At 40.5% G+C, this 26,860-nt stretch overlaps 1 protein-coding gene across 4 annotated transcripts in view; it reads right to left on the bottom strand.

Moving 5' to 3' along the window:
• Positions 1 to 26,860, bottom strand: part of LOC139583688 (NLR family CARD domain-containing protein 3-like) — a 672,088-nt gene that overhangs the window by 407,543 nt on the left and 237,685 nt on the right. For 2 of the 4 annotated variants that reach the window (XM_071415422.1, XM_071416179.1), the window contains exons 5-6: positions 23,480 to 23,590; positions 19,272 to 19,388 (exon numbers count right to left, since the gene is read on the bottom strand). In XM_071415422.1, the coding sequence (XP_071271523.1) occupies positions 19,272 to 19,388; positions 23,480 to 23,590 (228 nt within the window). Of the gene's footprint in view, positions 1 to 11,308; positions 12,500 to 13,119; positions 13,167 to 13,435; positions 13,610 to 14,747; positions 14,922 to 16,342; positions 18,141 to 18,513; positions 18,743 to 18,871; positions 18,957 to 19,271; positions 19,389 to 23,479; positions 23,591 to 26,860 lie in introns of those variants that run through there. The other 2 variants (XM_071326078.1, XM_071326905.1) reach the window with 2 other exon arrangements.

Below are 26,860 nucleotides of genomic sequence, written 5' to 3'. Positions count from 1 at the left end.
CTACATATCCTAGGGACATTTATAGACCTAATACTGTTCAGTGTAGTAAACACAGTTCATCATTGACTACATATCCTAGGGACATTTATAGACCTGACACTGTTCAGTGTAGTAAACACAGTTTATCATTAACTACATATCCTAGGGACATTTATAGACCTAATACTGTTCAGTGTAGTAAACACAGTTCATCATTGACTACATATCCTAGGGACATTTATAGACCTAATACTGTTCAGTGTAGTAAACACAGTTCATCATTGACTACATATCCTAGGGACATTTATAGACCTAATACTGTTCAGTGTAGTAAAAACAGTTTATCATTGACTACATATCCTAGGGACATTTATAGACCTAATACTGTTCAGTGTAGTAAACACAGTTCATCATTGACTACATATCCTAGGGACATTTATAGACCTAATACTGTTCAGTGTAGTAAAAACAGTTTATCATTGACTACATATCCTAGGGACATTTATAGACCTAATACTGTTCAGTGTAGTAAACACAGTTCATCATTGACTACATATCCTAGGGACATTTATAGACCTGATACTGTTCAGTGTAGTAAAAACAGTTTATCACTGACTACATATCCTAGGGACATTTATAGACCTAACACTGTTCAGTGTAGTAAACACAGTTCATCATTGACTACATATCCTAGGGACATTTATAGACCTAATACTGTTCAGTGTAGTAAACACAGTTTATCATTGACTACATATCCTAGGGACTGAAGCCGGCTATGTACGTTTTCAACTGGTCTGCCAGGCTGTTTTGGTTCATTTCCCTCAGTGTTTTGTAAATGGTATCCAGGTAACCGGTCATGTTGAACATGTTCCTTCAGCACTTTTACAAGGTCAGTTGGCGTTTCTGATAAGCTCAGCCGTGCTGCTTTGTAGTTTCAATGTCCATATGAATATTTTCAACTGTCTCTGTCAAGGTCTCAAAGTCTATTCAACACCTTCTCTGTCACCTTGATGTATATTGATAACCTTGGCGTGTGTAGCGAAGGCCACAGGTTGTAGCTGACTTGAGGTGTGAGTACAGTCACTGTCTTTGACTCGCTTCACCAGGTCATTGCGACCGATTTTCTTGAGCAGGGTGTTCAACCCTGCCCGTGCTGCAGCTCCGTAATGCAATGCCATAACATCTGCTAACCCGGTTCTATCTGTCACATATTGCAGGTCCAGAGCACTGATGCGGTGTCGATGCGTGATCTCTATCTCGCTCATAACAAACTTCATCTTCTCAATATCATCACGGGTGACATACCATTACCATTACCTCCTGAGGATGATCCAGGGTAATTTCCTTAGGTGACATAACATTACCATTACCTACTGAGGATGATCCAGGGTAATTTTCCCATGTTGCCATCAAGCTATTACTAGTAATACCTCCCTTAGTTCTGGCAGTGTCAATCAGGGCCCGGGCCTTGTCATGAGTACCTCCTATAGACTGGATACTTTCCAACTCTCCATTGTTTAGCATCCTTTGTGCAAAGAGAACATCTGCAATATGGTCCAACATCTTCATCTTGGCAGCATCTATGTAGCTGAGTCTTTTCTTGTAAAGGACATTCATGGTATCGGCTATTCGGTATGTGACACAGGAACAGCTTGTTGAAATATACAACTGCACGTTGGCTCTGCTAGACCTCTGCTTATGACCAACTTTAGTGTTCTGTGTTTCAGAGAAACATCATGACCAACTTTAGTCTTTACTGTTTTAGAGAAACATCATGACCAACTTTAGTGTTCTGTGTTTTAGAGAAACATCATGACCAACTTTAGTGTTTACTGTTTTAGAGAAACATCATGACCAACTTTAGTCTTTACTGTTTTAGAGAAACATCATGACCAACTTTAGTGTTCTGTGTTTTAGAGAAACATCATGACCAACTTTAGTGTTCTGTGTTTTAGAGAAACATCATGACCAACTTTAGTGTTCTGTGTTTTAGAGAAACATCATGACCAACTTTAGTCTTTACTGTTTCAGAGAAACATCATGACCAACTTTAGTGTTCTGTGTTTCAGAGAAACATCATGACCAACTTTAGTCTTTACTGTTTCAGAGAAACATCATGACCAACTTTAGTGTTCTGTGTTTTAGAGAAACATCATGACCAACTTTAGTGTTCTGTGTTTTAGAGAAACATCATGACCAACTTTAGTCTTTACTGTTTCAGAGAAACATCATGACCAACTTTAGTGTTCTGTGTTTCAGAGAAACATCATGACCAACTTTAGTGTTCTGTGTTTTAGAGAAACATCATGACCAACTTTAGTGTTCTGTGTTTTAGAGAAACATCATGACCAACTTTAGTGTTTACTGTTTTAGAGAAACATCATGACCAACTTTAGTCTTTACTGTTTTAGAGAAACATCATGACCAACTTTAGTGTTCTGTGTTTTAGAGAAACATCATGACCAACTTTAGTGTTCTGTGTTTTAGAGAAACATCATGACCAACTTTAGTGTTCTGTGTTTTAGAGAAACATCATGACCAACTTTAGTGTTCTGTGTTTTAGAGAAACATCATGACCAACTTTAGTCTTTACTGTTTCAGAGAAACATCATGACCAACTTTAGTGTTCTGTGTTTCAGAGAAACATCATGACCAACTTTAGTGTTCTGTGTTTTAGAGAAACATCATGACCAACTTTAGTGTTCTGTGTTTTAGAGAAACATCATGACCAACTTTAGTGTTCTGTGTTTTAGAGAAACATCATGACCAACTTTAGTGTTCTGTGTTTTAGAGAAACATCATGACCAACTTTAGTGTTCTGTGTTTTAGAGAAACATCATGACCAACTTTAGTGTTTACTGTTTTAGAGAAACATCATGACCAACTTTAGTGTTCTGTGTTTCATAGAAACATCATGACCAACTTTAGTCTTTACTGTTTTAGAGAAACATCATGACCAACTTTAGTGTTCTGTGTTTCAGAGAAACATCATGACCAACTTTAGTGTTCTGTGTTTTAGAGAAACATCATGACCAACTTTAGTGTTCTGTGTTTTAGAGAAACATCATGACCAACTTTAGTGTTCTGTGTTTTAGAGAAACATCATGACCAACTTTAGTCTTTACTGTTTTAGAGAAACATCATGACCAACTTTGGTGTTCTGTGTTTCAGAGAAACATCATGACCAACTTTAGTCTTTACTGTTTCAGAGAAACATCATGACCAACTTTAGTGTTCTGTGTTTTAGAGAAACATCATGACCAACTTTAGTGTTCTGTGTTTTAGAGAAACATCATGACCAACTTTAGTCTTTACTGTTTTAGAGAAACATCATGACCAACTTTAGTGTTCTGTGTTTCAGAGAAACATCATGACCAACTTTAGTGTTCTGTGTTTTAGAGAAACATCATGACCAACTTTAGTGTTCTGTGTTTTAGAGAAACATCATGACCAACTTTAGTGTTTACTGTTTTAGAGAAACATCATGACCAACTTTAGTCTTTACTGTTTTAGAGAAACATCATGACCAACTTTAGTGTTCTGTGTTTTAGAGAAACATCATGACCAACTTTAGTGTTCTGTGTTTTAGAGAAACATCATGACCAACTTTAGTGTTCTGTGTTTTAGAGAAACATCATGACCAACTTTAGTGTTCTGTGTTTTAGAGAAACATCATGACCAACTTTAGTCTTTACTGTTTCAGAGAAACATCATGACCAACTTTAGTGTTCTGTGTTTCAGAGAAACATCATGACCAACTTTAGTGTTCTGTGTTTTAGAGAAACATCATGACCAACTTTAGTGTTCTGTGTTTTAGAGAAACATCATGACCAACTTTAGTGTTCTGTGTTTTAGAGAAACATCATGACCAACTTTAGTGTTCTGTGTTTTAGAGAAACATCATGACCAACTTTAGTGTTCTGTGTTTTAGAGAAACATCATGACCAACTTTAGTCTTTACTGTTTCAGAGAAACATCATGACCAACTTTGGTGTTCTGTGTTTCATAGAAACATCATGACCAACTTTAGTCTTTACTGTTTTAGAGAAACATCATGACCAACTTTAGTGTTCTGTGTTTCAGAGAAACATCATGACCAACTTTAGTGTTCTGTGTTTTAGAGAAACATCATGACCAACTTTAGTGTTCTGTGTTTTAGAGAAACATCATGACCAACTTTAGTCTTTACTGTTTTAGAGAAACATCATGACCAACTTTAGTCTTTACTGTTTCAGAGAAACATCATGACCAACTTTAGTGTTCTGTGTTTCAGAGAAACATCATGACCAACTTTAGTCTTTACTGTTTCAGAGAAACATCATGACCAACTTTAGTGTTCTGTGTTTTAGAGAAACATCATGACCAACTTTAGTGTTCTGTGTTTTAGAGAAACATTATGACCAACTTTAGTCTTTACTGTTTCAGAGAAACATCATGACCAACTTTAGTGTTCTGTGTTTCAGAGAAACATCATGACCAACTTTAGTGTTCTGTGTTTTAGAGAAACATCATGACCAACTTTAGTGTTCTGTGTTTTAGAGAAACATCATGACCAACTTTAGTGTTCTGTGTTTTAGAGAAACATCATGACCAACTTTAGTCTTTACTGTTTCAGAGAAACATCATGACCAACTTTGGTGTTCTGTGTTTCAGAGAAACATCATGACCAACTTTAGTGTTCTGTGTTTTAGAGAAACATCATGACCAACTTTAGTGTTCTGTGTTTTAGAGAAACATCATGACCAACTTTAGTCTTTACTGTTTCAGAGAAACATCATGACCAACTTTAGTGTTCTGTGTTTCAGAGAAACATCATGACCAACTTTAGTGTTCTGTGTTTTAGAGAAACATCATGACCAACTTTAGTGTTCTGTGTTTCAGAGAAACATCATGACCAACTTTAGTGTTTACTGTTTTAGAGAAACATCATGACCAACTTTAGTCTTTACTGTTTTAGAGAAACATCATGACCAACTTTAGTGTTCTGTGTTTTAGAGAAACATCATGACCAACTTTAGTGTTCTGTGTTTTAGAGAAACATCATGACCAACTTTAGTGTTCTGTGTTTTAGAGAAACATCATGACCAACTTTAGTCTTTACTGTTTTAGAGAAACATCATGACCAACTTTAGTCTTTACTGTTTCAGAGAAACATCATGACCAACTTTAGTCTTTACTGTTTCAGAGAAACATCATGACCAACTTTAGTGTTCTGGGTTTTAGAGAAACATCATGACCAACTTTAGTCTTTACTGTTTTAGAGAAACATCATGACCAACTTTAGTGTTCTGTGTTTTAGAGAAACATCATGACCAACTTTAGTCTTTACTGTTTTAGAGAAACATCATGACCAACTTTAGTCTTTACTGTTTTAGAGAAACATCATGACCAACTTTAGTGTTTACTGTTTCAGAGAAACATCATGACCAACTTTAGTCTTTACTGTTTTAGAGAAACATCATGACCAACTTTAGTCTTCTGTGTTTTAGAGAAACATAATGACCATGTCACCCAGCTCATCAGGGCTCAAAGGCCCCCAATTACCAAATATAAAGCAACCTCCACACATCCTCTTTCTCCCCTCCCCCTCTCTCTCTCTCTTTCCCTCTGTTCTGACTCTCCCCTCCCTCTCTCTCTCTTTCCCTCTGTTCTGACTCTCTTCCCTCCCTCTCTCTCTCTTTCCCTCTGTTCTGACTCTACCCTCTCTCTCTCTCTCTTTCCCTCTGTTCTGACTCTCTACCCTCCCTCTCTCTCTTTCCCTCTGTTCTGACTCTCTACCCTCCCTCTCTCTCTCTTTCCCTCTGTTCTGACTCTCTACCCTCCCTCTCTCTCTTTCCCTCTGTTCTGACTCTCTACCCTCCCTCTCTCTCTTTCCCTCTGTTCTGACTCTCTACCCTCCCTCTCTCTCTCTTTCCCTCTGTTCTGACTCTCTACCCTCCCTCTCTCTCTTTCCCTCTGTTCTGACTCTCTACCCTCCCTCTCTCTCTTCCCCTCTGTTCTGACTCTCTACCCTCCCTCTCTCTCTTCCCTTCTGTTCTGACTCTCTACCTTCCCTCTCTCTCTCATTCCCTCTGTTCTGACTCTACCCTCCCTCTCTCTCTTTCCCTCTGTTCTGACTCTCTCCCCTCCCTCTCTCTCTTCCCCTCTGTTCTGACTCTCTACCCTCCCTCTCTCTCTCTTTCCCTCTGTTCTGACTCTCTCCCCTCCCTCTTTCTCTCTTTCCCTCAGGGCTCCAGATCATCTATCTGTTCTGACTCTCTACCTTCCCAGTATAGTATACACAGACTGGACAACAGGACAATGATCCTAAGCCCGGACTTGAACCTGATCGAACATCTCTGGAGAGACCTGAAAATAGCTGTGCAGCGACGCTCCACATCCAACCTGACAGAGTTTGAGAGGATCTGCAGAGAAGAATGGGAGAAACTCCCCAAATACAGGTGTGTCAAGCTTGTAGCGTCAAACCCAAAAAGACTCAATGCTGTAATCGCTGCTAAAGGTGCTTCAACAAAGTACTGAGTAAAGGGTCTGAATACTTATGTGAATGTGTTATCTAAGTTTTTTTTTTATAAAAATGTGCACACATAAAATAAACAGTTTTTGCTTTGTAATTATGGGTTATTGTGTGTAGATTGATGAGGGAAAAAAAATATATAATCCATTTTAGAATAAGGCTGTAACGTGACAAAATGTGTAAAAAGTCAAGGGGTCTGAATACTTTCTGAATGCACTGTATATCAGTATATTACTAGCCACTTTAAACTACATACTTCCGGCGCCGAAAAGAGATGGCCGCCTCGCTTCGCGTTCCTTGGAAAATATGCAGTATTTTGTTTTTTTACGTGTTATTTCTTACATCGGTACCCCAGGTAATCTTAGGTTTCATTACATACAGTCGGGAGGAACTACTGAATATACGATTAACGTCAACTCATCATCGTTCCTACCAGGAATATGACTTTCCCGAAACGGATCCAGTGTTTTGCCTTCCACCCAATACAATGGATCTGATCCCAGCCGGCGACCCTGTGCGACGCCGAAAAAGGGGAAAACGAGGCGGTCTCGTGGTCAGGCTTCGGAGACGGGCACATCGCGCTCCACTCCCTAGCATACTACTCGCCAATGTCCAGTCTCTTGACAATAAGGTTGATGAAATCCGAGCACGGGTAGCATTCCAGAGAGACATCAGGGATTGCAACGTGCTCTGCTTCACGGAAACATGGCTAACTCAAGGGACGCTAACGGAGTCGGTGCAGCCAGCTGGTTTCTTCATGCATCGCGCCGACAGAAACAAACATCTTTCCGGTAAGAAGAGGGGCGGGGGGGTATGCCTTATGATTAACGAGAAGTGGTGTGATCATCATAACAACACACAGGAACTCAAGTCATTCTGTTCACCTGATCTAGAACTCCTCACAATCAAATGTCGACCGCATTATCTACCAAGGGAATTCTCTTCAATCATAATCACAGCCGTATATATTCCCCCCCAAGCAGACACATCGATGGCCCTGAACGAACTTTATCTGACTCTTTGTAAACTGGAAACCACACACCCTGAGGCTGCATTCATCGTAGCTGGGGATTTTAACAAGGCTAATCTAAAAACAAAACTCCCTAAATTCTATCAGCATATCGATTGTGCTACCAGGGCTGGAAAAACACTAGACCATTGTTATACTAATTTCCGCGACGCTTATAAGGCCCTCCCCCGCCCCCCTTTCGGAAAAGCTGACCACGACTCCATTTTGTTGATTCCAGCCTACAAACAGAAACTCAAACAACAAGCTCCCGCGCTCAGGTCTGTTCAACGCTGGTCCGACCAATCTGAATCCACGCTTCAAGACTGCTTCGATCACGCGGATTGGAATATGTTCCGCATCGCGTCCAACAACAATATTGACGAATATGCTGATTCGGTGAGCGAGTTCATTAGGAAGTGCATTGACGATGTCGTACCCACAGCAACGATAAAAACATTCCCAAACCAGAAACCGTGGATTGACGGCAGCATTCGCGTGAAACTGAAAGCGCGAACCACTGCTTTTAACCAGGGCAAGGTGACCGGAAGCATGACCGAATACAAACAGTGTAGCTATTCTCTCCGCAAGGCAATCAAACAGGCTAAGTCTCAGTACAGAGACAAAATCGAGTCGCAATTCAACAGCTCAGACACAAGAGGTATGTGGCAGGGTCTACAGTCAATCACGGATTACAAAAAGAAAACCAGCCCCGTCGCGGACCAGGATGTCTTGCTCCCAGACAGGCTAAACAACTTTTTTGCCCGCTTTGAGGACAATACAGTGCCACTGACACGGCCCCCTACCAAAACCTGCGGGCTCTCCTTCACTGCAGCCGAGGTGAGTAAAACATTTAAACGTGTTAACCCTCGCAAGGCTGCAGGCCCAGACGGCATTCCCAGCCGCGTCCTCAGAGCATGCGCAGACCAGCTGGCTGGTGTGTTTACGGACATATTCAATCAATCCTTATCCCAGTCTGCTGTTCCCACATGCTTCAAGAGGGCCACCATTGTTCCTGTTCCCAAGAAAGCTAAGGTAACTGAGCTAAACGACTACCGCCCCGTAGCACTCACTTCCGTCATCATGAAGTGCTTTGAGAGACTAGTCAAGGACCATATCACCTCCACCCTACCGGACACCCTAGACCCACTCCAATTTGCTTACCGACCCAATAGGTCCACAGACGACGCAATCGCAACCACACTGCACACTGCCCTAACCCATCTGGACAAGAGGAATACCCATGTGAGAATGCTGTTCATCGATTACAGCTCAGCATTTAACACCATAGTACCCTCCAAACTCGTCATCAAGCTCGAGACCCTGGGTCTCGACCCCGCCCTGTGCAACTGGGTCCTGGACTTCCTGACGGGCCGCCCCCAGGTGGTGAGGGTAGGTAACAACATCTCCACCCCGCTGATCCTCAACACTGGGGCCCCACAAGGGTGCGTTCTGAGCCCTCTCCTGTACTCCCTGTTCACCCACGACTGCGTGGCCATGCACGCCTCCAACTCAATCATCAAGTTTGCGGATGACACTACAGTGGTAGGCTTGATTACCAACAACGACGAGACGGCCTACAGGGAGGAGGTGAGGGCCCTCGGAGTGTGGTGTCAGGAAAATAACCTCACACTCAACGTCAACAAAACAAAGGAGATGATTGTGGACTTCAGGAAACAGCAGAGGGAGCACCCCCCTATCCACATCGACGGGTCAGTAGTGGAGAAGGTGGAAAGTTTTAAGTTCCTCGGTGTACACATCACGGACAAACTGAATTGGTCCACCCACACAGACAGCGTTGTGAAGAAGGCGCAGCAGCGCCTCTTCAACCTCAGGAGGCTGAAGAAATTCGGCTTGTCACCAAAAGCACTCACAAACTTCTACAGATGCACAATCGAGAGCATCCTGTCGGGCTGTATCACCGCCTGGTACGGCAACTGCTCCGCCCACAACCGTAAGGCTCTCCAGAGGGTAGTGAGGTCTGCAGAACGCATCACCAGGGGCAAACTACCTGCCCTCCAGGACACCTACACCACCCGATGTCACAGGAAGGCCATAAAGATCATCAAGGACAACAACCACCCAAGCCACTGCCTGTTCACCCCGCTATCATCCAGAAGGCGAGGTCAGTACAGGTGCATCAAAGCAGGGACCGAGAGACTGAAAAACAGCTTCTATCTCAAGGCCATCAGACTGTTAAACAGCCACCACTAACATTTAGCGGCCGCTGCCAACATACTGACTCAACTCCAGCCACTTTAAAAATGGGAATTGATGGAAATTATGTAAAAATGTACCACTAGCCACTTTAAACTATGCCACTTTATGTTTACATACCCTACAGTACTCATCTCATATGTATATACCGTACTCTATACCATCTACTGCATCTGCCATGCCGTTCTGTACCACCACTCATTCATATATCTTTATGTACATATTCTTTATCCCTTTACACTTGTGTGTGTGTGTAAGGTAGTAGTTGTGGAATTGTTAGGTTAGATTACTGTTGGTTATTACTGCATTGTCGGAACTAGAAGCACAAGCATTTCGCTACACTCGCATTAACATCTGCTAACCATGTGTATGTGACTAATAAAATTTGATTTGATTTGATTTGATTTGATTTTTAGACTCTCTCTCTCGATGCAGTGATGTTGTTTTCATCACTTCTGGTTAAACACTGCCATCAAGTGGTGATTGTCCAAACTGCACCCCTGTTAAGATAGAAAACGAGGGAGACCAGAGAGCAGAGAGTGTGAGAGAGAGAGAGAAGAGAACAGAGAGAGAGAGAGCAGAGAGTGTGTGAGAGAGAGATAGAAGAGAGCAGAGCACAGAGAGAGAGAGAGAGAGAGCAGGGAAGAGAGAGCAGAGAAAAGAGAGAGAGCAGAGAGAGCGAGAGGGTGCGAGCAGAGAGAGAGCAGGCTGAGAGAGCAGAGAGAGCAGAGCGAGAGAGCAAAGCGAGAGAGTAGAGAGCAGGCTGAGAGCAGAGAGAAGAGAGCAGGCTGAGAGAGCAGAGAGAACAGAGAGTGAGAGCAGAGAACAGAAAGAGAGAGATCAGAGAGAGCAGAAAAGAGAGAGAAGAAGAGAGAGAGCAGAGGGAGTGAGAGAGCAGAGAACAGAGAGAAGAGAGAGCAGAGAGCAGAGAGGGCAGAGAGAGAGCAGGGAGAGAGAGCAGAGAAAATAGAGAGAGAGAGCAGAGAGAGAGAGCAGAGAGAGGGAGAGAGCAGAGAGAGAGAGCAGGAAGATTTGAGAACAGAGAGAGAGAGCAGAGAACAGAGAGAGCAGAGGGAGAGAGCAGAGAAGAGAGAGGGAAGAGGGAGCAGAGGGAGAGAGAAGAGAGGGAGAGAGAGTGAGAGCAGAGAGTGCTGAGAGAGAACAGAGAGCAGAGAGTGCTGAGAGAGCAGAGAGCAGGCAGAGCAGAGAGAGCATAGAGCAAGAGAGCAGAGAAAACAGCAGACCAGAGGGAGAGAGAGCAGAGAACAGAGAGAGCAGAGAGAAGGCAGAGAGAGAGCAGAGAGAGCAGGCTGAGAGAGAAGAGAGTGAGAGATAAGGCAGAGAGCAGAGCAGAGAGAGCAGAGAGAAGAGAGAGGGCAGAGAGAGCAGAGAGAGAGAGCAGCGAGAACTCTGTTGCTATAGTAACCCTGCATCACAACACTCTGTTTTACAATTTGTTTAAATCATTTTCACATATTTAATTGTTTTGTATTTCATTTCATATTTGTTTTATGTTTCAACCAGTCGCAGGTTAACGTCAACCTGACAGAGGAAACGTAACATCAATAACCAAAGTGTTTTCACAATTAACATGCTTTTCTTGTTTCAAGTATGTTTTATTATGAAAAGTACAATATATCCTTGTATACTTGTACAACTATGGAGCGTATGTCCATATATAATTTACAATTTGTTATTCAACATAAAAGACAACAAATGATCACATTGGTATTTTAACATTGTTATTGTCACAATTATAGGAAGACACGCATGTGTGTGTGTGTGTCCCGTGTGTGTGTGTGTGTGTGTGTTTGTGTGTGTGTGTGTGTGTCCAGTGTGTGTTTGTCCAGTGTGTGTGTGTGTGTGTGTTTGTGTGTGTGTGTGTGTGTGTCAAGTGTGTGTGTGTGTGTGTGTGTGTCCAGTGTGTGTGTGTGTGTGTGTCCAGTGTGTGTGTGTGTGTGTGTCCAGTGTGTGTGTGTGTCCAGTGTGTCTGTGTGTGTGTCCAGTTTGTGTGTGTCCAGTGTGAGTGTGTGTGTGTGTCCAGTGTGTGTGTGTGTGTGTCCAGTGTGTGTGTGTGTCCAGTGTGTGTGTGTGTGTCCAGTGTGTGTGTGTGTGTCCAGTGTGTGTGTGTGTGTGTCCAGTGTGTGTCCAGTGTGTGTGTGTGTGTCCAGTGTGTGTGTGTCCAGTGTGTGTGTGTGTGTGTGTGTCCAGTGTGTGTGTGTGTGTTTGTGTGTCCAGTGTGTGTGTATCAGGTTATTATTTCAGGGACACTGAGGATTCATAAAGAACCCTGAACCCTGGATAGAGGGGCTCAGTGAATGTGGAGGTGAATGTGTACAGGTGGGTCAGTGTGTCAGAGGAGGCTCTATAGAAGGACAGAGTGCCGGCTGGCCAGTCCAGATACACTCCTACTCTGTGGGAGCTGAAGGAGGGGACGTCTATGGTAGTGGGTTTATTATTGTGATAGGCAGCGTAACGGTTGTCAGAGCAGGACAGACACCAGGACTTGCCATTACATCCAAGACAACAGTCATCACCCCTTCCTCTCCTGCTGATTCCTTTATATGTCACTCCTATATCAGTCCCTCCCCCACTCCACTCTACCTCCCAGTAACAGCGCCCAGTCAGACCCTCTCTACACAGCACCTGTCTACAGTCCTCAAATCTCTCTGGGTGATCAAGATACGGCTGCTCCTCTCTCCTACATGTCACCTTTCTGTTCTCCTCAGACAGAGAGAGGAGTCTGTTTACTGTGTTTAGGTCCAGTGTGAGATCACAGACATCTGATGGATGAAACCAGACACAATATTAGAAATCATCATCATTCACATTAGAATGTTAACTCACTTTTCACTAATTCATTTAATGTAGATGTTTCTAGGTATCAAAAGGAGAAGTTAAGGTAACTTGAGACTTGTTGAATGATCATATGTAATACTGTATGGTAATATAAAACACACTTATTCCCATTAATTACACACACACACATTGTCAAAGCAACTCTTTGTAAACGTTGGTGTCCCTGATTTCTGCTTCTGTAGAACTACAGCACACACACACACACACACACACACACACACACACACACACACACACACACACACACACACACACACACACACTTCTTACGTAGCAAACACACACACACACACACACACACACACACACACACACACACACACACACACACACACACACACACACACACACACACACACACACACACACACACACACAGTCAAGGCAACTCTTTGTAAACGTTGGTGTCCCTGATTTCTGCTTCTGTAGAACTACAGCTGATATTTAATATGACCAAGTAAGTAATGATGGTGGTCTTTGACTTTGACTTAACTTGAATTAAGACTTATTCTTAGTCATATTCTTCACAGCAGTCAACACTCACATTTTCTAAGCCCAGGTTTCATTCTGTTCTCTCCACCATGTTCCACACTGTAGCGGTAAGCAGAAGAACAGACAGTCATTGAGGGATACACCTGAACTCTCTCACACACACACACACACACACACACACACACACACACACACACACACACACACACACACACACACACACACACACACACACACACACACACACACACACACACACACACAGTCAGCATATAACTTTGTCCAAGTGGTGGTCAGAATGTTTGTCTTAACTAGCCTGATAAGTCAAACATGTCTGATATGAACATTGACATAAACCCTCTACATACTTGAGTTTCTCCAGTCTGCAGTGTGGATCCTCCAGTCCAGCAGAGAGCAGTCTGACTCCTGAGTCTCCTGGGTGATTGTAGCTCAGGTCCAGCTCTCTCAGGTGTGAGGGGTTTGACTTCAGAGCTGAGACCAGAGAAGCACAGCCTTCCTCTGTGACTAGACAGCCTGACAGCCTGCAAAGAGTCAAATCATATTAAAATCACACTGATATTCTTTGGTGGTGAAAATAGTGGCAGTATATTTTTTCAACATATTCAGATACATCAGCGTCCTGAAACCTGCCATATCTATTCATAAATTAATGTATCATTATTAGAAATTACAAATTATCAAAGTATTGCCTGCAGATAGAAAAATGTATAGTACAAATATTTGAGTAGACTGACCAGACCAGTTTAAAAAGCAGTATCAGTCAGAAGACAGACAGTGAGGTATCAGATTTAGATTGTATTGAGTATACAGTCCACACCATATCTATAATGACAGTGAGGTATCAGATTTAGATTGTATTGAGTATACAGTCCACACCATATCTATAATGACAGTGAGGTATCAGATTTAGATTGTATTGAGTATACAGTCCAAACCATATCTATTTTGACAGTGAAGCTAAAATGTTAAATGTGGCTCTATACCCCAACATTTTAGATTTTGGAAAACATGCTACCCACTACCAAAAACAGAGGCTAAGATCTTTGTGCCTCTATAACTTTGTTATTTGTCTTTATTCACGATTCATTAATGATTATTCATAATCATGGTCGCATCCACATGAATGTAGAAGTGTTCAGAAACATCTTCTATTCTTACTGACAATACAAGTGAAGTGACTCCAAAATGACAGGACATTATTCACCATTCAGTTTCTATCAGGAAAAACATCATCCAAAACACAACCAAGACAAACTGCAAATGAATTCAACAAGTTAGTAGAATCACAAGCTTGATGTAATCACTGCAGGCATGGAATATGGGACCACATACTAAACTTATGACTACTTTAATACAATATAAGTGAATTTGTCCAAATAATTAAGACTTCTTCAAATGGGAGAACTACATATATACAATGCTTTCATATCTAAATGGTAAAATATATGTATAAATACCCTCAAATAGAAGGTAACATTTTGTACTGTCACCTAATATGAAACATTCTATCTCAAATCCAAAATGCTGGAGCATAGCACCAAATGTAAAACTGTAAGCTTCACTGTCCAAACACATATGGTGTGGACTATGTGTGTCTGGTAAACACATGTGGATCTGGTGAACAGTTATCACTTGTTGACCAACTACAGGAATACTGACCTCAGAGTCTCCAGTTTACAGTGGGGATTCCCCAGTCCATCAGAGAGCAGCTTCACTCCTGAATCCTTCAGGTCATTGTTACTCAGGTCCAGCTCTCTCAGGTGTGAGGGGTTTGACCTCAGAGCTGAGACCAGAGAAGCACAGCCTTCCTCTGTGACTCCACAGCCTGACAGCCTGACAAAGAGTCAAATCATATTAAAATCACACTGTTATTCTTTGGTGGTGAAAATATATATATATTTTAAACATGTTCAGATATATCAGTGTCCTGAAACCTGGCATATATATTTATAAATATATGTATCATTATTAGAAATGACAAATTATCAAAGTATTTCTACATAGAAAAATGTATAGTACAAATATGTGAGTTGACTGACCAGTCCAGTTTAAAAAGCAGTATCAGTCAAAAGACAGACAGTGAGGTATCAGATTTAGATTGTATTGAGTAAACAGTCCACACCATATCTATTTTGACAGTGAGGAATGTCGTGGCTGAATCAGAATTAGTAACATATATATAAATAAGATGTTTTAGATATCTTTATGCTTGTCATTAGAATGTCTTCTTTTGGACTATACTGTTGGCAGTTGCATTGGCCTTTCTCTCTAGGGAAAAGTCACTTGGGGCCCAGAGAGGGGAGGAGAATGGCAGTGTCTGGAACCATTGTATTACCCCTCTGATGTGTTGAACTTATCTTTCATGGTATATGACCTAGAGAATCACTCCCCTTTCTGAGCTTCTCCAGGAGGGAGTGTATTTGAGATGGGCGTATCTAGAATTGACAATTGATATGTGCCATTGGATGAGGTAATGTTTTGGTATCAAGCACGAGATTGAAACCTCGTTTTAGGAGACCAAACTGAACGATAATTTATAGCTAATGCTATCTAGCTATGGGATACTCCTCTTTCAAGTAAAATGTTATTTGTGAACTGTTTACTAAGGTCTGTGGTTTGTCATGTAAGTTAGGAGGGGGTGTATCTTGGCTATAAAAGATGGAATGAATTGTGTTGTAAGGACTCTCAGATAATTCATTTATAAACACTGAATTGATCTGAGAGTCAAAAAAGGCTATGGTGAAGCTCATATAATTAAAGATGGACTTCATAATTTAACTGACTTGTGTGTGGTTTGCTCTCTCATCATTGAGTAATACAGGAAATTACCACGACAGGTATCCGATTTAGATTGTATTGAGTATACAGTCCACACCATATCTCTATATATATATATATATTATTTGATTTTTTTTAACCTTAGCCTCAGCCTTCCTCTGTGACTCCACAGTCTGACAGCCTGACAAAGAGATCACCATGACTTCACAAACACACTGTTAATTTAACACCAGTAGTGAAGAAGGATAATGGCAGATGCATTTAGTTAATTCTCTCAAACAACATATAGATTCATCTTCCATCTCCTAGAATTGTATGGTCAAAATGTTATACTAATGTGAACATCAATGCATTAATTAAATATGTTATTCAACATAATATTATATACATATTAAATAACATATTTTTCTCTGAACTGAATATTTCTTCCTGATGATTAGTTCTTATGTCATTTTGATGTCATTTTATTTACTCACAGAACAGCTCTGGAGGCTTTGACCACTGGCAGCAGCCTCAGAAGACCTTTCTCTGATCTGGAGTATTTCTTCAGGTCAAACACATCCAGCTCCTTTTCTGAAGTCAGCAACACAAAGACCAGAGCTGACCACTGTGCAGGTGACAGGTTGGGTTTTGAGAGACTTCCTGATCTCAGGTATCTTTGGATCTCCTTCACTAGAGAATGGTCATTCAGTTCATTCAGACAGTGGAACAGATTGATGCTCCTCTCTGGAGAGGGATTCTCCCCGATCTTCTCCTTGATGTACTTGACAGTTTCTTCATGGCTCTGTGAGCTGCTTCTTGTCTTTGTCAGAAGACCTCGTAAGTGCTTCTGATTGGACTCCAGTGAGAGGCCCAGAAGGAAGCGGAGGAAAAGGTCCAGGTTTCCTGTCTCACTTTGTAAGGCTTTATCCACAGCACTCTTGTAGACATTAACTTCAGGCTTGTCTCTGAACAGCAAAGAAAAGATACTGGACTTTGTTTTCAGTTTGTCCATTAGATTATCATTGTTGTTGATGAATAAGAGGAACACATATACAGCAGCCAGAAACTCCTGAATGCTCAGATGAACAAAGCAGTACACCTTGTCCTGGTACAGCCCACATTCCTCCTTAAAGAGCTGTGTGCACAATCCTGAGTACACTGAGGCGTCACTGACATCAATGCCAGCCTCTTTCATGTCTTCTTCATAGAAAATCAGATTGCCATTCACAAGCTGTTGAAAAGCCAGTTTTCCCAGTGACAGAATGGTCTCTTTATTCCAGTGTGGATCTGTCTCTTCTTTCCCAAGATACTTTTCATTCTTCTGTTTGGTATAAAACACCACAAGGTGTGTGTACATCTCAGTCAGAGTCTTGGGCATCTCTTCTCTCTTATGTTTCAGCATGTGTTCAAGGACTGTTGCAGAAATCCAACAGAAGACTGGAATGTGGCACATGATGTGGAGGCTCCTTGATGTCTTTATGTGTGAGATGATTCTGGTGGCCAGTTCCTCATCACTGAATCTCTTCCTGAAGTACTCCTCCTTCTGTGGGTCATTGAACCCTCGTACCTCTGTCACCTGGTCAACACACCCTGAAGGGATCTTATTGGCTGCTGCAGGTCGGGTAGTTATCCAGAGGAGAGCAGAGGGAAGCAGATTTCCCTTGATGAGATTTGTCAGCAGAACATCCACTGAGGTTGACTCTGTGACGTCACAACAGATCTTGTTCTTCTGGAAGTCTAGGGGCAGTCGGCACTCATCCAGACCATCAAAGATGAACAGAACTTTGTACTTGTTGTAGTTGGAGATTCTTGATTGTTTGGTTTCCATTGAGAAGTGATTGAGAAGCTCAATGAAAGTGTGTTTGTTCTCTTTCATCAAATTCAGCTCCCGAAAAGGGAATGAAAATACAAATTGGACATCCTGATTTGCTTTTCCTTCAGCCCAGTCCAGAATGAACTTCTGCACAGAGACTGTTTTTCCAATGCCAGCGACTCCCTTTGTCAGCACAGTTCTGATACGTTTGTCTTGTCCAGTTAAGGGTTTGAAGATGTCGTTACATTTGACTGCAGTCTCTGGTCTTGCTTGTTTCCTGGTTGTTGTCTCAATCTGTCTCAGCTCATGTTCATTATTGACCTCTCCTGTTCCACCCTCTGTGATGTAGAGCTCTGTGTAGATCTTATTGAGAAGTGTTGGGTTTCCTTGTTTAGCGATCCCCTCAAATACACATTGAAACTTCTTCTTTAGATTAGATTTGAGTTCACGTTGGCAAATCACAGCAGGATCATCTGAATCTAGAAATAACACAGAGGATATTAATATTAGTCTGTTTTAATGCCTACAGTATTGTAGGACTGTTATAAAGTTTTACATTATAATAATTTATTATCTTAACTGACTGTATAAATGTGTAAATGTTTTCATAATGCATTACAGACTGGTGTGACTGATTACATTATTATTTGTATTATTGATGTTATTATTAATGTTGTCTCTCTCTCTAAATTAATCACCACAACACATCCCTGCTGCTACTTGAAGAGGTCACTAGGTGTTGTGTTAAGGCTGCTACAATATCATTGAGTTACACAGCTACTTTAGCTGTACTTTAGCTACAGCTTTTAAATGTTATAAAACAGCATTAAACATGAGGCAGACAGATCTTACATTTCTCCAGCGTGTCAGCAAGCTCCTTCTGGTTCATTTTCCTCAGGACGTGCAGTGTGATCTTCAGAGCCCCCTCTCTGGCACTGCTCTCCTGCTTCTCATCTTCAGCATCCACCACTTCCTTATTCTGCTTCTGACTCTCAAAGCCTTCTGGGAGTTCTGGACTAAGAATCCTCTTGAACATCTTCAGCTCGTTCTTCACAAACGTCATAATATTCTCTTCAAGGAACTGAAATAAATAAAGTAAATAAGTTAAACAAGAGAAGAAATGCTTTCTCATTAACACATTAATGAATGATTGACAGATCAACTTTACTTGAGGTAAACAAAAACAAATGTACATAACAGGACCACATACACTGAATATGGAGTCCAGGTCTGTTTGATGACTCTGGGAAGACTGACCACTGAGAATCTCTGACTCTGATCTCTCCTGTTGGTTTCTGTGGACAAAACATGAGATTACATCTCCTCATCCAGGGAGTAGACACACACACACACACACACACACACACACACACACACACACACACACACACACACACACACACACACACACACACACACACACACACACACACACACACACACACACACACACACACACACACACACACACACACACACACATGAAAATGGACAAAAGGATTAGCCTATGGATTATGAAAACAACAAAAGAAATGGGAAAATGGGAGAGGAGAAATGACTAGAGACAGTGTTGTTTAACTCACTGACCATGACCCATGAGTTCTTCTTACCTTTGTTCAGTAGAAAAGTCTCCCTCTCTAAACTCTATAGGTTGACTCATAGACATGTCACTCTTCATGGACACACAGCTGGGTACAGGGGAGGCTGGTCTCTCCTGCTTGATTGGTCTTCAACACAACAGAGACAAACATTACATCTCTCATCTACTCTGAGCTCAGATTGGGAAACATAAGAAGAGTTTCATTCCAAAACGCTATATATCCATTTTCAGAAATGTTGGTAAATTAGCTTTTATTGTTTAAAACATTATGAAAGAGATTGGTGTGTTTTTTCACTATCTAATCATGGCATGGGATTGTTCAATGACAGACATGTATTTGTTTAAAATCTATCACTTGATGGTTTAATTTCAGAGAGAAAAATAATCATGTTTTTTTTCCAAATGCTATATATCTGCCTCACTCTCAGAGAAATCAGTAGTACTGCTAGGTTTTACACAGTAATAATATATATCTGCCTCACTCTCAGAGAAATCAGTAGTACTGCTAGGTTTTACACAGTAATAATATATATCTGCCTCACTCTCAGAGAAATCAGCAGTACTGCTAGGTTTTTACACAGTAATAATATATATCTGCCTCACTCTCAGAGAAATCAGTAGTACTGCTAGGTTTTACACAGTAATAATATATATCTGCCTCACTCTCAGAGAAATCAGTAGTACTGCTAGGTTTTGCACAGTAATAATATATAACTGCCTCACTCTCAGAGAAATCAGTAGAACTGCTAGGTTTTACACAGTAATAATATATATCTGCCTCAGTCTCAGAGAAATCAGTAGTACTGCTAGGTTTTACACAGTCAAATGTGACCAACCGGCTCGATTCAGCCTTCAGTAGCAAAATTTGAAATTGTGTTTTTCATGATTGGATAATAGTAGAGACTCAGAGCTATAACATGGTATATCAGACACTACAGTTGAGGAACAACGGGAAAGTAATTCTGCTTTGAAGGTTGATAAACTTTTAACCTCACTTTTGAGAAAATGTCCTTGAATGTTCTGGTACCTACTGGAGAGCTCTTCTTTGTCTACAGGGCTGTTACTTTGGCAGATAATGTCACCCATCTAAATAAATAGTTATATATATAATTACCTATATAACTATAAATGTATAGTTATATATATAATTACCTAAATGTATTGTGTTTTTGGTTTATGTCAGTTTCATTGTTTGTTAAGTTATAAATGGTTATTTTATGGTTGCAAGTGGCAAAATGAACTAAAACATTTTATATTTTGCAATTCTGAGTAATACTACTTTAGTAAGGAATTACACATTATTCAGTACTACTGCAGTTGCTACATAATTCCAATAGATGGCAGCATAAGACCACAAATGACATTTCAGAAGATTAGTTTAGTTTTCTCCCTGGATACACCACCACTCCCCTCACAGGAAAACTCCTGTATGGCTTCTTTCTGTCCCTTTCCACACTGCTAACGCAAGAGGAAGGACTGAAAAAGAATTTAACAGATTACTGTGGAGTAATATAATGATGATTCATGTTTATTATTACCTGTTTTTATGCTCATGCTTTGAAAGTATACTTCATTAATGTAACGTTGATTACCAATAAGCCTGAACATTAATTCAGTCACGTATTTTCCCAGTAAAAACGTATTTTCATTTCATTCAACGTATTTACATTCATTGGTACGGTAATATTATGAAACTGGGCTCCATGGCGGATGTAATTAACTAGTTTTTATCAGAAAAAAATGTTAAGAAATGTCATGTGTCCAGCCTACTTGAGGCGCCCCGAAAATAATATTAAAAAGTTTGGTCAATGGACACAGATAGGTTAAACACTAAAGTTACTGTCCATCTAGTGAAGAGAGGAGAACCGGACAGAGGTAGCCAGCATCCGTCAACGAGAGAGGGAGAAGCCCTCCACGGATTTAACAGGTGGAAGAAACAACCGGGGAGCTCCATCGGTCCACAAGAAATGCAGACAGCCGGTGATGATGTAGTGGTAGCTAGGATAACTAGGATGCTGCTGATTGAGTAGCTAGCTAACTTACCTAGCTGTACTGACTAGCAAGGATAACTAGGAAACTGCTGGTAGAGTAGCTAGCTAGCTTACCGAGCTGTAACGACTAGCTTGGGTAGCTAGCAGGTCGTTTGTCTGTCCCTCGTCTCGAGGATGATGATGAATCCGGTGAACAACAAAATGAAACAAGGATAGTGAGTGAAAAGGATCTGGCTACACTCATACTGTCCCTGATTATTAAGCAAAAAGCTAATTGAACAATAAACTTCAACACTGTAACAAACTCCGTCATTATTCCCCAAGATCACCTCAGCCCACTCTGCGCGTAACCGGACAATATGCTTGGCGCCACACCGAACGTGGACACCTGAACAGGTTCTGTACGGGGACGCGGGCAGTTCCAGAACGCGGACATGAACAGTGCAACACAATCAACTAAACCCAGTCTTTACAGGGGGTACATTAGTAATATATATATATTTTTTAGTTTTTTTATAACAATGTTTTGAGATATGGGTGTCACGCCCTGGCCATATATAGGCTTTTATTCTCTATTCTGGTTAGGCCAGGGTGTGACTAGGGTGGGCATTCTATGTTCTTTTTTCTATGTTTTTGTATTTCTTTGTTTTTGGCCGGGTATGGTTCTCAATCAGGGACAGCTGTCTATCGTTGTCTCTGATTGAGAACCATACTTTGGTAGCTCTTGCCCACATGGGTTTTGTGGGTAGTTGTTTTCTGTTTAGTGTTTGTTTCACCTTTCAGAACTGCTTCGGTTATTCCTTTTGTTATTTTTGTATTTAGTGTTCAGTTTCTATTAAACAATATGAACACCCACCACGCTGCACCTTGGTCCTCACCTTCTTCCACCAACGGCCGTTACAATGGGCCCATATCCACAAAGCGTCTCAGAGTAGAAAATTTGTCGTATAAGTGCTGAGAATAAAGACATTTTACACTTATGGGTATAAATTAAAGCTATGCATGAAGTCTCTAGTCCCACCTAGTCGGCAGATATTTAGGACACCTCGTGAGCTGCCCTAAGTAGTTAAGAGTTAATAGCAGGTGTTTTGATAATACTATAGAATAATGCAGAGTCAGTGGTTCCTGCGCCACATGTAATTGCTTTGGAGTAGTTAAAATTATGTTTTGATATTTCTATATTGTAACGGCAGATTTCCTCTTCTTCTGAAGAGGAGTAAGGATCGGACCAAGATTCGGCGTGGTAAGTGTTCATGACGATTTTAATAAGAAAAACACTGAACACTATGAAACACAAAACAATAAATGTGAACATTAACAAAACCGAAACAGTACCGTGTGGCGACAAACACTGACACGGAAACAAACACCCACAAACCAAAAGTGAAACCCAGGCTACCTAAGTATGATTCTCAATCAGGGACAACGATTGACAGCTGCCTCTGATTGAGAACCATACTAGGCCGAACATAGAAATCCCAAATGATAGAAAAACTAACATAGACTGCCCACCCCAACTCACGCCCTGACCATACTAAATAAAGATAAAACAAAGGAAATAAAGGTCAGAACGTGACATATATAATCAATCCATTAATAATATAGACCTATATGCAAGTGTCTTGTGCTTTTGGCAATGATTTATGTATAATAATTATGTATAACATGTAATACCATGTATGTCTGGGCGGCAGGTAGCCTCGTGGTTAGAGTGTTGGGCCAGTAACTGAAAGATTGCTAGATCGAATCCCTGAGCTGACAAGGTAAACATCTGCCCCTGAACAAGGCAGTTATTAACCCACTGTTCCTAGGCCGTCATTGTAAATAACATCTGCTAATGTCATGCCCTGACCTTAGAGAGCCGTTTTATGTCTCTATTTGGTTTGGTCAGGGTGTGATTTGGGTGGGCATTCTATGTTCTGTTTTCTAGGTTTTTGTGTTTCTATGTTTAGGCCGGGTATGGTCTCTCAATCAGGGACAGCTGTCTATCGTTGTCTCTGATTGGGAATCATACTTAGGCAGCCTTTTCCCCGTTTGTGTTTGTGGGAAGTTGTCTTTGTTAGGGGCACTATAGCCTTATAAGCTTCACGGTCGTGCCTTTGTTTCTTTTTTGTTGGCGACATTATAAATAAAGAAATGTACGCTCAGCACGCTGCCCCTTGGTCTCATTCCGGCGACGGCCGTGACACTTTATGTATGTGACTAATACACCATGAGTACTACTTACCCTGTAAATGCAGAAAAGTCTCCATCTTCGCAATCATAGAAAATGTCCATAGACCCGTCATTATTCATGGACAGACAGCTGGGTGAGTCTGGTCTCTCCTGATGGATTGGGCTTCAACACAACAGAAACAGACCTTCAGCCTCTAGTCTAATCTAGACTAAAGATGATGATGTCATGTCACTGATACCAGGTCAGAGACAACATATATAGTTAATAAAACATGCCAAGAGATTTATGTCTGTCCCCACAGTGTCCCCACAGTGCATTGCTGAATATCCTAAAGGTTTCAGATCAGTGGTTTCCAGCCTGGTGCTCCGCATTTTGCAGGGGTTCTGCATTTTATTATATATTTTTATTAAAATACAACATTGTAACTGTTGGGAACTAATGGTATTATAAGCAATTGAAGGGTTTCATTCCAAAACACTATATATCCATGTTTTTTTCCACTATCTAATCACGGCAGGGGGTTGTTCAATGACAGACAAGTATTTGTTTAAAATCTATCACTTGATGGTTTCCTTTCAAAGAGACAAATAATCATGTTTTTTTCCTGAATGCTATATATCTGCCTCACTCTCAGAGAAATCAGTAGTACTGCTAGGTTTTACACAGTAATAATATATATCTGCCCCACTCTCAGAGAAATCAGTAGTACTGCTAGGTTTTACACAGCAATAATATAAATCTGCCTCACTCTCAGATAAATCAGTAGTACTGCTAGGTTTAACACAGTAATAATATATATCTGCCTCACTCTCAGAGAAATCAGTAGTACTGCTAGGTTTTACACAGTAATAATATATATCTTTCCCACTCTCAGAGAAATCAGTAGTACTGCTAGGTTTTACACAGTAATAATATATATCTGCCTCACTCTCAGAGGAATCAGTAGTACTGCTAGGTTTTACACAGTAATAATATATATCTGCCTCACTCTCAGAGTAATCAGTAGTACTGCTAGGTTTTACAAAGTAATAATATATATCTGCCTCATTCTCAGAGAAATCAGTAGTACTGCTAGGTTTTACACAGTAATAATATATATCTGCCTCACTCTCAGAGAAATCAGTAGTACTGCTAGGTTTTACACAGTAATAATATATATCTGCCTCACTCTCAGAGAAATCAGTAGTACTGCTAGGTTTTATACAGTAATAATATATATCTGCCCCACTCTCAGAGAAATTAGTAGTACTGCTAGGTTTTACCCAGTAATAATATAAATCTGCCTCACTCTCAGATAAATCAGTAGTACTGCTAGGTTTAACACAGTAATAATATATATCTGCCTCACTCTCAGAGTAATCAGTAGTACTGCTAGGTTTTACACAGTAATAATATATATCTGCCTCATTCTCAGAGAAATCAGTAGTACTGCTAGGTTTTACACAGTAATAATATATATCTGCCTCACTCTCAGAGGAACCAGTAGTACAGCTGGTTTTATTCAGTAATAATATATATCTGCCCCACTCTCAGAGAAATCAGTAGTACTGCTAGGTTTTACACAGTAATAATATATATCTGCCTCACTCTCAGAGAAATCAGTAGTACTGCTAGGTTTTACACAGTAATAATATATATCAGCCTCACTCTCAGAGAAATCAGTAGTACTGCTAGGTTTTACACAGTAATAATATATATCTGCCTCACTCTCAGAGAAATCTGTAGTACTGCTAGGTTTTACACAGTAATAATATATATCTGCCTCACTCTCAGATAAATCAGTAGTACTGCTAGGTTTTACACAGTAATACTATATATCTGCCTCACTCTCAGAGAAATCAGTAGTACTGCTAGGTTTTACACAGTAATTCTATATATCTGCCTCACTCTCAGAGAAATCAGTAGTACTGCTAGGTTTTACACAGTAATAATATATATCTGCCTCACTCTCAGAGAAATCAGTAGTACTGCTAGGTTTTACACAGTAATAATATATATCTGCCTCACTCTCAGAGAAATCAGTAGTACTGCTAGGTTTTACACAGTAATAATATATATCTGTCTCACTCTCAGAGAAATCAGTAGTACTGCTAGGTTTTACACAGTAATAATATATATCTGCCTCACTCTCAGAGAAATCAGTAGTACTGCTAGGTTTTACACAGTAATAATATATATCAGCCTCACTCTCAGAGAAATCAGTAGTACTGCTAGGTTTTACACAGTAATAATATATATCTGCCTCACTCTCAGAGAAATCAGTAGTACTGCTAGGTTTTACACAGTAATAATATATATCTGCCTCACTCTCAGAGAAATCTGTAGTACTGCTAGGTTTTACACAGTAATTCTATATATCTGCCTCACTCTCAGAGAAATCAGTAGTACTGCTAGGTTTTACACAGTAATAATATATATCTGCCTCACTCTCAGTGAAATCAGTAGTACTGCTAGGTTTAACACAGTAATAATATATATCTGCCTCACTCTCAGAGAAATCAGTAGTACTGCTAGGTTTTACACAGTAATAATATATATCTGCCTCACTCTCAGTGAAATCAGTGGTACTGATAGGTTTTACGCAGTAATAATATATATCTGCCTCACTCTCAGAGAAATCAGTAGTACTGCTAGGTTTTACACAGTAATAATATATATCTGCCTCACTCTCAGTGAAATCAGTGGTACTGATAGGTTTTACACAGTAATAATATATATCTGCCTCACTCTCAGAGAAATCAGTAGTACTGCTAGGTTTTACACAGTAATAATATATATCTGCCTCACTCTCAGAGAAATCAGTAGTACTGCTAGGTTTTACACAGTAATACTATATATCTGCCTCACTCTCAGAGAAATCAGTAGTACTGCTAGGTTTTACACAGTAATAATATATATCTGCCTCACTCTCAGAGAAATCAGTAGTACTGCTAGGTTTTACACAGTAATAATATATATCTGCCTCACTCTCAGAGAAATCAGTAGTACTGCTAGGTTTTACACAGTCAAATGTAACAAAGAACTACATGTTTAATAAAGAACTGTACAAATTATACATAAAATAATAAATCCAGTAATATGAGATCTGAATGTAAAACATTTACTTTTGAATTCTGCAGATGTTTTTATCCAGGACCTGGTTTCCCAAAAGCATATTAAAGCTCAGTTCATCATTAAAACCTTCGTAGGAGCATCGTTAAATCTCTAAGCTGTTTCCCAAAACCATCGTTATTAACGTGGAACAGCTGAGTGTGTCGTTAAATGCTTTTATTACCCTCCCGCATCACTTTATACACAGAAGATCTCAGCTAAACATAGAATCACATGGTTTATCAGTCTCTCTGTGACCACTGATAACTTTAGAACAAAGTTGACTACAAATACAAAGTTGCAAATGTCTTTAAAGTTGATAGAAACAAGCAATGAAATTAT

The sequence above is a fragment of the Salvelinus alpinus genome, chromosome 1 (assembly GCF_045679555.1).
Source record: "Salvelinus alpinus chromosome 1, SLU_Salpinus.1, whole genome shotgun sequence".
NCBI classification, from domain to species: Eukaryota; Metazoa; Chordata; class Actinopteri; order Salmoniformes; family Salmonidae; genus Salvelinus; species Salvelinus alpinus.
This window is presented reverse-complemented; position numbering and strand designations above follow the sequence as displayed.